The 11,821-nt window shown below is 42.2% G+C and overlaps 1 protein-coding gene across 1 annotated transcript; it reads right to left on the reverse strand.

The window, feature by feature from the left end:
* Positions 1 to 716: 716 nt before the first annotated feature.
* Positions 717 to 4,785, reverse strand: six3a (SIX homeobox 3a). Its single transcript, XM_034101228.1, has 2 exons — positions 3,963 to 4,785; positions 717 to 2,151 (listed from the first exon to the last, which is right to left on the reverse strand). Exons 1-2 carry the CDS (start codon positions 4,652 to 4,654, stop codon positions 1,959 to 1,961), a joined length of 885 nt encoding a protein of 294 aa, XP_033957119.1. The 5' UTR covers positions 4,655 to 4,785; the 3' UTR covers positions 717 to 1,958.
* Positions 4,786 to 11,821: the final 7,036 nt, after the last annotated feature.

The raw sequence follows: 11,821 nt of genomic DNA on the forward strand, positions 1-11,821 counted from the left end.
TCTTAAGCTTTACACTACTGATTTCACCGCGGTAGTTTTTTTCTCCAGTGTTCAGGTTCTAATAGTTGTGGGGGTCCCTAAACTAAACAGCAGCCTAAAACACTCGATGCGTAACACAGAGTTTACTCCAGTTTTTACAGCACCGTATTTACATGGGAGATCCTCAGAGCTGCTTTTAGGAAGCATACATCTATGAGCAAGTGATTCCACCAAAACGACAGTCCCTGCAACAGTGTCCTGTAGCAAATCTGTTCTAGTCTGCAGCATAATTGGTTGGGGATTTAGATGGAAAGGGACTGCTGGAGAGAAAGCCTTTTTTTGGAGGGGGAAATGGTTCTCGTCCGAGGAAGAAAAGCTCTTTTCAGCGGGCCACAATGGGAGATTGGGACAGGGGAGGAGTCCCATCGTGATTAGCCCATTTAATGGCGCGTTTACTTAATTTCTGTATTCACTAGCAACGGTAAACAAAAGGGGAAATAGCACTCACATTTTTAAGTGCTGCATGACGTTGACGTTTGCCAGAATGTGTGTAGTATACAGAAGCAGTCATATAGGGCTTTTCTACCTACATCACATTATAAACCGGGGCAGTAAATTAGGAAAGTATGACGTATGGCAAATAAAATCTAAAACATTTTAATTACAGCATTAATTTGCGTTTTGTAAAAGACCTAAACAGTTTACACCAATATGATGAATAGTCTTAAAAACCCGAGTCAACTTCCGGAAATAAACTCTTTTTAGTTGAGTTCAGCCCGTTTGGTGCATAACTTAGTCCGGGACCGCATAAACCATAATGAGCATTAATTCTTCCACAATCCAATAATGACCCAATATGAACATGTGTTTAGCCAATTATTAATGTCCTTATCCGTAATCGGATGGAGAGACAGACATCATGTGAAAAGGTATAGCAAATTGAATACTGTATTTGATTTAGAAATGAATGGTACATTAACATAATAACCACGCAAGAAAGAAACATTGAATAGGCTAATGTAAATAAGCGCTTTGAGCGACCCTGGGGCGGCAGAGAGGAGAGGAGGGGGCAGCCTGAATAAATGAAGTAATAACAAGTAATTCCACTTTTCATATTATTTTTTCTTTGCAGAAATATGACTGGTAACATATGTCATCATCAACCCCCCCAAAACAACAAAAACGCCTAGAGCACTTCAGTTGTAAGTTTTGACAAATATTTTATGTAGGAACACCAAGTCAAGAAAAGTGAGGAAGGGATAGAAAAGAGGATGAGACGGGGAGAGCAATAATTATGTACAAGCATATTTCTACACGTATATTACAGACCGGGAGAATGATCGCATTATTTGAGATATACATAATTCAATATAAAATTTTGAAAATAAAAATAAAAATCTGATACAGTCACACACAATTCCGTTTGACATTTTTTTGACCATGTACCCCACACAGGCAGTGACAGAAGTGTATTTTAAAAAAGGTGCTTACGACTTAAAATGATTGTCTGATGAACACAAAGTAAAAACAGGATTGCATCTTGTCTGCATGGCCGTCATCATCATCATCAGCATCAGCACTTGGACTAAAAACGGAGATGAGGAGAAAAATAAAAAAGCGACGAGGACAGCAAGACGATCTGTTTTTATTCCCTCTGATCGATGTTCCCGATGGAGAATCTTGCATTCAGGTTATTCTTCCCTGATTACAAAATAAAAAATAAAAAGACATCATGCAGTCTAGTAGTGGTGGTGGTAGTGTGGGGGTATGGCGAGGAGGGGGAGGCGTGGGTCCTTTGAAAGCGCTTTTTAATAAAAAAAAAACCGACGTGCTTTTATCTCTTTTTATTTTAATATTTATATGAATCGGTCCTTTTTTCATCCGCGATATTTCATAAGTCTTTTTTTCTTCCTCTCAGGTCCATTTTCCCTGTAAATATTTCTCTTTTTGTTTGTTTTTGTGTGTTTTTTTTCTGCGTATCATACATCGCACTCCGAGTCGCTGGATGTGACGGACAGAATGGACGTCCCGGTATCAACTCTCTCTGCCATACTGGAAACGCTGGTGGTCGGACTGGCCGCGGTTGAGGGCGACTCTGCCGAGCTTCGAGGGGTGAGGCCGGCCTCTGACAGGGACCTCATACCGCTCGGTCCTATTGCTTGGTGTTGGAGCCTGGAGAAGAAAAGAGGCAAGGAGGGGAGGGGAAAAGAAGGGGAAAAAATGAGAGAAATGGCAATTAGACCTGAGAATGTCCCCCTTACCCTCCTCCTCCTCCTGCAAAATAGGGGTTCAAACTCGCCTTTCTTTCCCCCTGCCGGCCCCAGCCATGCATGCATGGTTTTATCAAATAGGCCAGCTTTCAGGGGACAAAACACAGCACTATTTAGACTACCAAATGTTGGAAGAATTGTAATGGGTTTTTTCTTTTTCTTTTTACAGGATGTAAAACGTGTTCAACGCGCGAGTCAGCAATCTGGGATTTAAAGTAGGCTACATGTCATATCACTGCAGAGAAAAATAAGCTTTAAATCCAACTTCAGCAAAACAGTTTTAAGGCATGCTTCACAACAACAGTCTAGTTGTTTTTCCTGCTTCTTCACCATTCGCTCTACATTACTTATGTTTCCTCAATGCTGCACATTTTTATTTATATTAGAAAGCCACACAACTCTGCCGTTTTATAACCAAAGTATTATTATCTGTTGGAATAAAATATAGGCCTCGGTGTCAAAATGTCATGAGGCTTTGACACAGATGTATTTCAGTCTAATGGAAGAGTATGAATGAGTGACGTGGAGATCCAGGTTACTCCAATCATCCTAAATGTTTATCTCCAATCCACTCATGATAATAACTCCATCACGGCGGGATAATATCAGGCTGGAAATATATCTATTCATTTAGCAAAAAGATTAGAATAGTATTCATATGGCTTAGTAGTACTCTCCGAGGTATTTTCTAATCAATTATGGCATTTCAATAGAATGATACCACACTTAATGTTATGAATACAGCCTGTCTTCAAATGCTTTTCAATACGCATGCTCATTTTAGTCAAGTAATATCCATAATATCTCTATTATCCTTTGAGATAATCCTCTTCAACAATGCTAAGTAACATGTGATGTTAAAATAATAAACGCACCAGATAAATGCAGCCACTATACGCTGTGTTGCTTAAATATATTATTTAAAAGCTTTAGCAGCAAACTAAACAATATTTAAAAATATTTGCAAAACATGACAATTCTAAATAAATGTAAAGGTACAGAAAAATACTATTTTACGTTTGACTAAACTAATGACTAAACTAATCCAGTCATGTTTATTTTATAAATTGTACTTTTTCTAATTAAAAATAATTAAAATGATTGTTTACACTAGTATCATTTAAATAGTGGATATACTATAAATAAGGGAACTCGAGTAATGGTTATTTAAATATAATTGCAGCACTTTTTGGCATTTATTACGACACTTTCCCTCCTACGGTAAACATAAACAAGCTGTTTAGGCAAAAATAGCCTCTTCAGTTTAACACCAATCTAGTTTGGGATTATGTTATTGTTATTATTATTGTATTAGTCCGATGTATTTAAAAACTAAAACATATTTGCTTTGGTCGTTCTGAAAAATCATTTTCTTACCAAAATACCACAAAGTTAAATTATAGATCTGCCGAAAATGTTTTTCGAAGCTATTCTAAATGAAAAAAAACTAATTGTATTTTTAAAAGACAGCTTTGGATAAAAACAACAGAATTTATTGTGTTTTCGATGTTCATCCTGATTTCACTTCATAACAAAAATGTCGCCGCAGCCTGCTCCCTCCCCCTGCAGACAGTCTCGTCATTGTGTTAAACTGTCTGTCCGCAAATATAACTAAATCTTTCATAAAATCTCACATGTTTCTATTGAATGTATAACCTTTAAAACAACTTTAGAACATCGCTGTGTTGGACAGTTAGGATAAAAATAACCAACCTGTTTTTGGCTGCCGCGGCTCTGTCTCGTTGCCTCCGGTTTTTAAACCAGTTTCCGACCTGTGTAGGAGTGAGTCCAGTGGCTTGAGCCAGTTCCCTTTTCTTGCTGGGGTTGGGATATGGGTCCTGAAGGTACCACTCCCTCAGCAGGCTCCGTGTCCGCTCTTTGAAACAGTGCGTCTTCTGCTCGCCGTCCCAGATGGTCCGAGGCAGCGGAAACTTCTTCCGCACCCGGTACTTATCGACCGGTCCGAGGGGGCGACCGCGGAGCTTCTCGGCCTCCTGATAGTGTGCTTCCAGCCACATGGCCTGCAGTTTGCCGTGCGAGTCCTTGGTGAACTTGTGGTTCTCCAGGATGTGGTAGAGGTCTCTGAAATTCCCCGTGTGGAACGCAACTACGGATCGGGCGCGCAGGATGGACTCGTGCTTGTTGATCGCCTCGCATGCTCCCGGAGCCACCGGCAGGGACCAGAGGAAGCGGCCCAGCCGCTCGATGTCCCCGGTCTCCTCCAGCGTCTCACAGACGCTCGCCACCTGCTCCGGGGAGAAGTTGAGGGTCGGTAGCTGAAACATGGACAAGTCTTCTGGAGACCTGGTGGTGGGAGCGCTGTTCGCCAATAGCACAGGGCGATCAGCGAAGTTTGGCAGGAAGAAATGGGAGGGATAAAGCTCTAAAGGGGATCTGAAAACCATGGAAATGACCTGAGAGAGAAAGAAAATTATCGAGAAAAAGGAAAACCGCAAAAATACGGCCAGTAAAAAAGATTGAATGATTCAATGGCTATCGCCTAATGACACCAGCCTCATAATATCTCCCCCCTAAATCCGCCGTTGAGTGTAGCATTGAAACATTTTGTTTCCCTTTTCTATTGGTCTTCTTGGTGTCGTTGTAGCGTTGTCATGGCAGCCCTGCCAATCACTGTCAAGCGTGCCAATCATTAGCCAGTACGTAGCGCGAGGCTTTCACCACTTGTGCAGCACGCACGGGGGGTTATCAGAGTCTCGGATCTCCACAGCAACCCTCCCACCGCACCGCGCGCATCAGGCACAAGCCAATGCTCGCCTATCTGCTGAATGGAATGAGCAATTAGAGGGTGGAATATTATTGCGATCTTAACGAGGCTCGTTAAAGCTAAAGAAGATATGTAGACTGGAGATGCTTAGCAGAGACGGGAGGGGAGGGAGGGAGGCAGAGGGAGCTTTAAAAGGGTGAAAAATGGACAACCAATGACTGCAACTCCGGAATACACATTTTGAATTGAAGCGAGTCAATTTGCACATTATTTCCGTACAGTTTTTTCTATAGAAGCTACTTTTTTTAAATCTTTTGTATCAGTCCATTCATTTTTTATAGGAGGGAAAGAAAAGCGTGAGGTTATCATATATTATCACTTTCCATTTTCTTGTTTTCTAAAGGATCAAATTATGACACAATCTTATGATATTTTGGCTTTTGCCCTGGATCCTTAGACACTTTTACATCGTGCATATTCGCAGTTGAATGTCACGGTCAGAGCATGACTTTGCTCGGGCTCGCTGGAGTGTATGATCACTTTGTGTGATGGGTGCTGGTTGGTCCGGGTGAATGCTGCAGAGTGATGCCGCTCCCCCTCCTGCTGTCCCCGGCCTCTGCTCCGGGAGGAGAGCCCTGGCCCCCTGCCTGCTGCATCGTCTCATACCAACACAATTTATTGTTCCAAATGAATATCGATGCACAGCGTTTTGTTGATTAAACAACGATCATGGCGTTCAGTTCGAAAACTAATTTGCCAATGGCTCGACCCTTTTAAGGCCACCAGTTTATCACGGGTTTTTGATAGTCCAGCCCTTTAATAATACCATTAGTACTGGAATTACAATGAAATGGCAACATGAAAGCTTCTTGGGGACATAAAAGCAGTTTTCATGTATTTGATCTAGTGGTACGGGCATGATCAATGTCCACATCCAGTCACAAGATTCGGCTTATAGCGGTAGCCATGGCGGTGTGATTTTCATGTTTATGACTAAAACGGCTTCGTATTTAGACAGGGCTTATTGGGTGTTAAAATAGTGTGAGTTCACTCTAACACGAACAGAGCTCACATTGTGAAAGGGCCGTGTACAAGGCGTAGCATCTAGACTCCGCTTAATCCGCCCTCAATAAAGCTGACATAATGATCCTAAGCCGCCTTTCTACAAAATCATTCAGGAATTCAAAACTTTTCCTTCTCTCAGATTTGCACATTCTCCGGGGCTGGCCAGATAGACCACCGACTTCAGGCTCGGAGGGACAGTGAGTAGAGCAGCTAGACATGCATGCACGGTCACTGCTAACGGTTTATGTCCATCCTTTCACCTTAACTGACATACTTTAACAAGTGCAGGTGCGAGCGTGCAATTACGCACATCTGTGCACTTTTACGCAGTGTTTGGGCAAAAGAGGGCTGCATGTACATACGTGCACGCATGTTGTGCTAGTGTCTGCATGTGATACAGGGCAGGGGTTGTGATGATCCTGTTGCAGGGTCAGGCGTTTGGTTTGTGCGTGTCTTTTGGGATTGTGTGCGTGCGCGCATGCGTAAGGGAGTAGGGTATATCATGGGGATCAAACCTGACCACTGCGCTGCAATACGAACCTCAGGAGAACTAATTCCAAGTGGCACTTGAATTGGTCCCGTTGCAAAGCTCTGTGGACTGGAAGTAAAGGCTGGTATTTTCATGCTGGTGTTAAAACTAACCTCCTAGCCTATACCCCCCACGCCTCTCTCTCTCCCCCTTTCTCTCTCACAGAAACACACACGCACGACCCCAACATTAAGTTGAGAGGGCAGGCTTAGTAGCATTACTCCGAATATGCAAAGCCTCCTACCTTACTGGGTTCCTGGTGCACCAATTTGGTGATCACCATTCAGTCCGAGGCTGCAGGTATTATCCAGCTTTATGTTTTGGAGGAGCCCGAGCCCTCGCAGGCAATTCGGAAATCACTCCTAGAAAGACAAGAGGTGAAATGTAAAACCTGAATGGGGATTGAGGAGAAAAAGCCAGTGCTAATTCACATTCTTTTACATGGCTTTTGTTTACGCTAAGCATGTAATTAACACCCCCCAAACAAGTTTATTCACCTGCCGTAATTGTGTGTTTATCCGAGTGCTTGCTGAATGTTCCGAGCAGCGGGGGACGGGGGCTCTGAATGCACATCGAGCATTTAGCGTCTTCTCCGTTTACTTACAGCCTAAACCTCCAGACACGAGAACACAAACAGCGTGTTGCACTTTAAAACACCGATATTATGTTGGTCAAGCAGACCTAGACGCGTTTTATTTACACTGGCATCTCTCTTCCAGCTTGACATTTATGCTAATTGATTTTTAATTCCCAATTGTCAAACTTTGTTCAGAAAACTTTTATATAAATAAAATTAGTTTGTGCTATTCAAGACATGTTAAAATTATTTTTTCTTCATTGTTCTTGCAGCATGCAATGGGTCTGAGATGATAGTTACCACACTGGTTAATTGCCAATTAGTTATTTGCATTATCAGTCTGTTACAATAAGAAGAGCAAATAAACAAAGCTTGATGCTACGTCATGAAATGAGTGAGAGAGAGAGAGAGAGAGAGAGAGAGAGAGAGAGAGAGAGAGAGAGAGAGAGAGAGAGAGAGAGAGAGAGAGAGAGAGAGAGAGAGCGAGAAGAGGACCGGATAAGAGAAAGAAAGGAAAAGGTGTTGACTGAAAAAGGTAAGAGGGAAGGAGAAAGAGGGCACGAAAGAAAAGGGTCTTGTTTTATATGTTGCTCCCTCGTTGACCCCGGTTTGGCAGAGGCTGGCCAGAACAGGCAGCACACCCCTCCCTGGCAAACACAGAGAGACTCATGTGGCTGCTGCTCCATCCTGGATTCATCTCAACAAAACACAGGGCGACACTTAGGAGTAAACACGGGTACGTACCCCAAGTTTTTTATCTGCTTAATTTGTTACCTCTTAAAATATTCACGTGTAGCCTACCTGCTCGCAGTAGTTTAGTAGGCTATATATATAATAACTTTTTATCGTTTACATGCCAAAGTTATTCTTTTTTTAATGATGTGGAAATATAGCTACGTTGTTTTTTTACAGAACATTTCAGGATTTACCCTTTATCTTTTTGCTGCTGTTTTCTTTCTCGCTCTTCTTCGCCCCTTGCAGAGTGCAGTGAAGCTTGGGACTTGACGTGACACTGTCCACTGCTGTTTCACTGCTCAGCTCGTTCAAGATCAGGATGGTAATCCAACGGCTGCTCCTGTAAGTAAAATAGATCCGTTTTCTTCTAAGATAATGCCAATAATGTTTGATTCATTAATTACATTTTTGGAAAAATTATTTCTGAAATAACACGGATCAGCGGTTTTTATTTTTAACGAACAGTGATTAGTTGCATGCCTTTTATTTTAGATTACAAATGTTTATTTTTTATTTTTGTGTTGTTGTCAGTTTTCTTCCCGGAGCACCGGGCAGAGCACATGTGTGATGCTGTCGGGGTGGGGCGCACAATCCCCTCCGTCCCATGCTGGCCACGCCATGGAACAGACACTCCACACTGTAAAAAGTATCAATCTAAACAATTCGTTAAATCTAGCATTTTATTTAAAAAATGCATTTCTTGCTGAAAAGGATTAAAAACCTCTGGCAACGAAATGTGATAAATTGATCATTCTAATTATTACAAATGTATTAATTATAATGGATAATTGTTAGACATAATGTTTGTCTTTAAGATGCTAACGCATGTTTTTGCTTAATTAAGGTAACACCAAAGATATAACAAATAGGAGAAATCACACTTATTTGGGGAAAAATATAAAAATGATAAAATTAAGATTTCAATTTTATGATATTTTTTACAGTGCTGTCAGATAAAACATGTGCCCTGCTGCTGCGGCAGTGTTAAATAATGTTTCCTTTTCAAAGCTTGTAAAGGCTAAAATTACGCATGCTATTTTGTGAATTATTTTCTTGATTGAATGACCCCAAGTGCCACAATTAAGTCGGTTATTGCTTAAAACTGTGAAAGACTTAAAACCAAACGAATCGTTTTGATTTAATCCAAATTATTTAATCGTGTGATTTTTCATGACAAAGTCGTCATAATGATTTGTAAACGTGGCGAGAACTTTTAGCAAAGCTTGTACAAAAGTGTCTAACACCTCTCCTCTCTCCCTCTCTTTCCCTCCCTCTCTCTCCCTCTCTCTCCTTTCTTTTATTGTTTTTATTGTGTGGTCTCATTAGGGGGACTTCCTGGCAGGGCTGGGAGCTTGTATCGGAGCTGTCCAATCAGTGTATTTACACGGGTTGTTAGCGACAGTTAATGAGGGCTCCTCCCCGGGCCGGTAGAGAAAGGCGCCTCAACATTAAGATTTACCTTGTGTCAACTCGTTACTTCTAATGAACCTCCATGCAAAAGCCTCCTCGTACTCAATGGAGCCGTGCGCCCGGATCTTGTGTGTGAGACCCTGGAAGAGTGGAGCTGCAAGCCGGCCTCCCTCTCCCCCTTTTCTTCCGCTCTCTCAGGGAGAGCTGCTTTCTCACTGCAGGTCCGGGCTCCATGCATGCATGCCTGTGTGTCTGTGTGTGTGTGTGTGTGTGTGTGTGTGTGTGTGTGTGTGTGTGTGTGTGTGTGTGTGTGTGTGTGTGTGTGTGTGTGTGTGTGTGTGTGTGTGTGTGTGTGTGCGCGCGCGTGTGTGTGTGCGCGCGTGCGTGCGTGAGCTATGAGTGGGTCGGTTGAAGGTGGGTGGTGCACAATAAGAATGTGACGTTGGCACAATCACCGGTTGAAATGTGCAGTAAACACATTGAGACAACATGGTCAAATGTGTTGCAAATTAAAACGTTTGTAAACATGGGTGACCATCACTCAAAGTGTGAATATAAGAAAGAGCAGGAGGGAGGTTTAGTGGCGTGCCCGTATCACAAACCAGATATGTCTTCCATTGTTTGGTGAATGAGGCTTGACATGTCAGCTTATTGCCTCTGCAGAAGTAAGTTTATTTATAATCACCCTCCATCCCCCACTGGTGCATCGAGCTCTGTCCGGGCTCCGACCCCTCCGTCCACCCCTTGTCTGGCCCCCAGTATGGCTTGTTGAGCCGCATCAGCAACACACCACTGCCCCTCAATTCAGGTACAAACTGGAGGAGTTTGGCGGATCCCTGAAGTGGACTCCCCTCTTACTCTCCTAACCCACAGAGACACCACTTAAAAATCAATTAGGCTCGTCTGGTTCCTCCCTCCCTGCCTGTCATCATTTCCGAAACAGGTGGCCTCCACCAACATTTGGGAGGGATTTAAAAATCAAATCCAACTTAGATTTAGTATTTAATTTGAACTTGGGCCCAGTTATGAATGAGTGGCTGTGACTGCAATCCACACCACTTTCCCTCTGACTTTGTGAAGACATTTGTTGGCTATTATTAGTGGAAGTACTATTTATAACCCCTATAATTGATTGTCCGTTGATCTCACCAAAAGTAACTCAGTATGTTTGCACACTATCAAAACCATTGCTTGCCAAAAATCTACATCCCCCAGAAAACAGCAGGATACAATTCATGTTTGTAAGAAAATCAGTTATCACAGTAACTCCATCACATTTGGTCTCTTCCCCCATCAGTCATCTGGTTCCCTGTTAAAGAGCTGCAGCGCTGGAGGAGGCCGCGTGTTCACTCTTCCAGGTAGATGAGTTGATTTGGAGGTGGAGAAATAAAGATAATGGGCACACAGTAGCATTGCCTCAAGCTTTACATATGATGCTCACCTTCCAGTCCCCAATGACTTTGTTGAGGAGCAAAATAAGCCCTGCTCCACTTTCTCAGCTCAGTTCATCCCAACAACATAACCCTTAAAGAACCATCAGTCACTCATCTGCATGTGTGGGCCTAAAAGTGCCCTCTGGAGAGCTTACACCATGGCCAGATTTACATCAGCACTAATGTTGACAGAATTTCTCTTTGGAAAATATGTCAAGAGATGTATTGACTGTCAAGGCTGATTAAGCGCCCCGGCTCTAGATGCAGATAGGAGCTGTGGAGATGGCCCAGTGTCACAGGAGCTAACAGGCCGTAATTACTCCGGCTGACATATCACTCTCAAAGCTGACTAATGTGGGAGTTGTGGATACCAGCATGCATTCAGGCCGCTCAACTCTTTGGCCACTCAGTCTCTTTTAACCCGGGTTCATGCTGCTGGGCTGGACCAGCTTCTCAGCTGACCTTTCCCATTTCAACATTTCAGCATAGTGAAATAACCTCGTATTCATAAGATATGTTACAGCATAACATGCAGTGTGTGAAACAGAACAGCATGTTGATTCAAAGATAGCAAAACAGAAAATAAATCAAGGGTGGGAAGTACCTAAGTACATTTACTTGAGTGATAGGCTATTATAAAGTGAGATATACTAGTCCACTAACTTTATTTGACAGTTACATGTAGTATTTAACATGCAAATATATGACATATTATGCTAAATTAATTGATTAAACAGTAAACATAGTTGAAATCTTAGTCCCACAGGATCAATATGCAACACTTAATAGTTCATGTATCACATAAAACACTGGAAAGGGCAATAATTGTTCATTCGTTTTACTGAAAATATACTTGTATATACTATAATTCTGAATATTTCTTTTAGCACGCCAAATATATTGTTAGATACCACATGAGATAAGTCTTAAAGTGGGCTGGAAGCGATTTTATGGAGAATCCTAGACATATCACTATATGGTAGAAAATACGTACAATTTTGAGCACTTTATTGAATAGAAATTGGTGCATTTAGACACTTGCAGTGGCTGCTTGTCACAATCCTGTATCTCCTCTCACAACACAACAACTCCTATCTC

This window comes from Pseudochaenichthys georgianus, chromosome 15 (genome assembly GCF_902827115.2).
Source record: "Pseudochaenichthys georgianus chromosome 15, fPseGeo1.2, whole genome shotgun sequence".
In the NCBI taxonomy this organism is placed as follows: domain Eukaryota; kingdom Metazoa; phylum Chordata; class Actinopteri; order Perciformes; family Channichthyidae; genus Pseudochaenichthys; species Pseudochaenichthys georgianus.

Excerpts from the sequence above, each read along its gene's own strand:
- six3a (XM_034101228.1), bottom strand. The coding sequence starts at position 4,654 with ATGGTTTTCAGATCCCCTTTAGAGCTTTATCCCTCCCATTTCTTCCTG. Across the intron at positions 2,152-3,962 it reads GCCGCGGCAGCCAAAAACAG|GCTCCAACACCAAGCAATAG; the intron begins GTTGGTTATTTT and ends TTTCTTCTCCAG.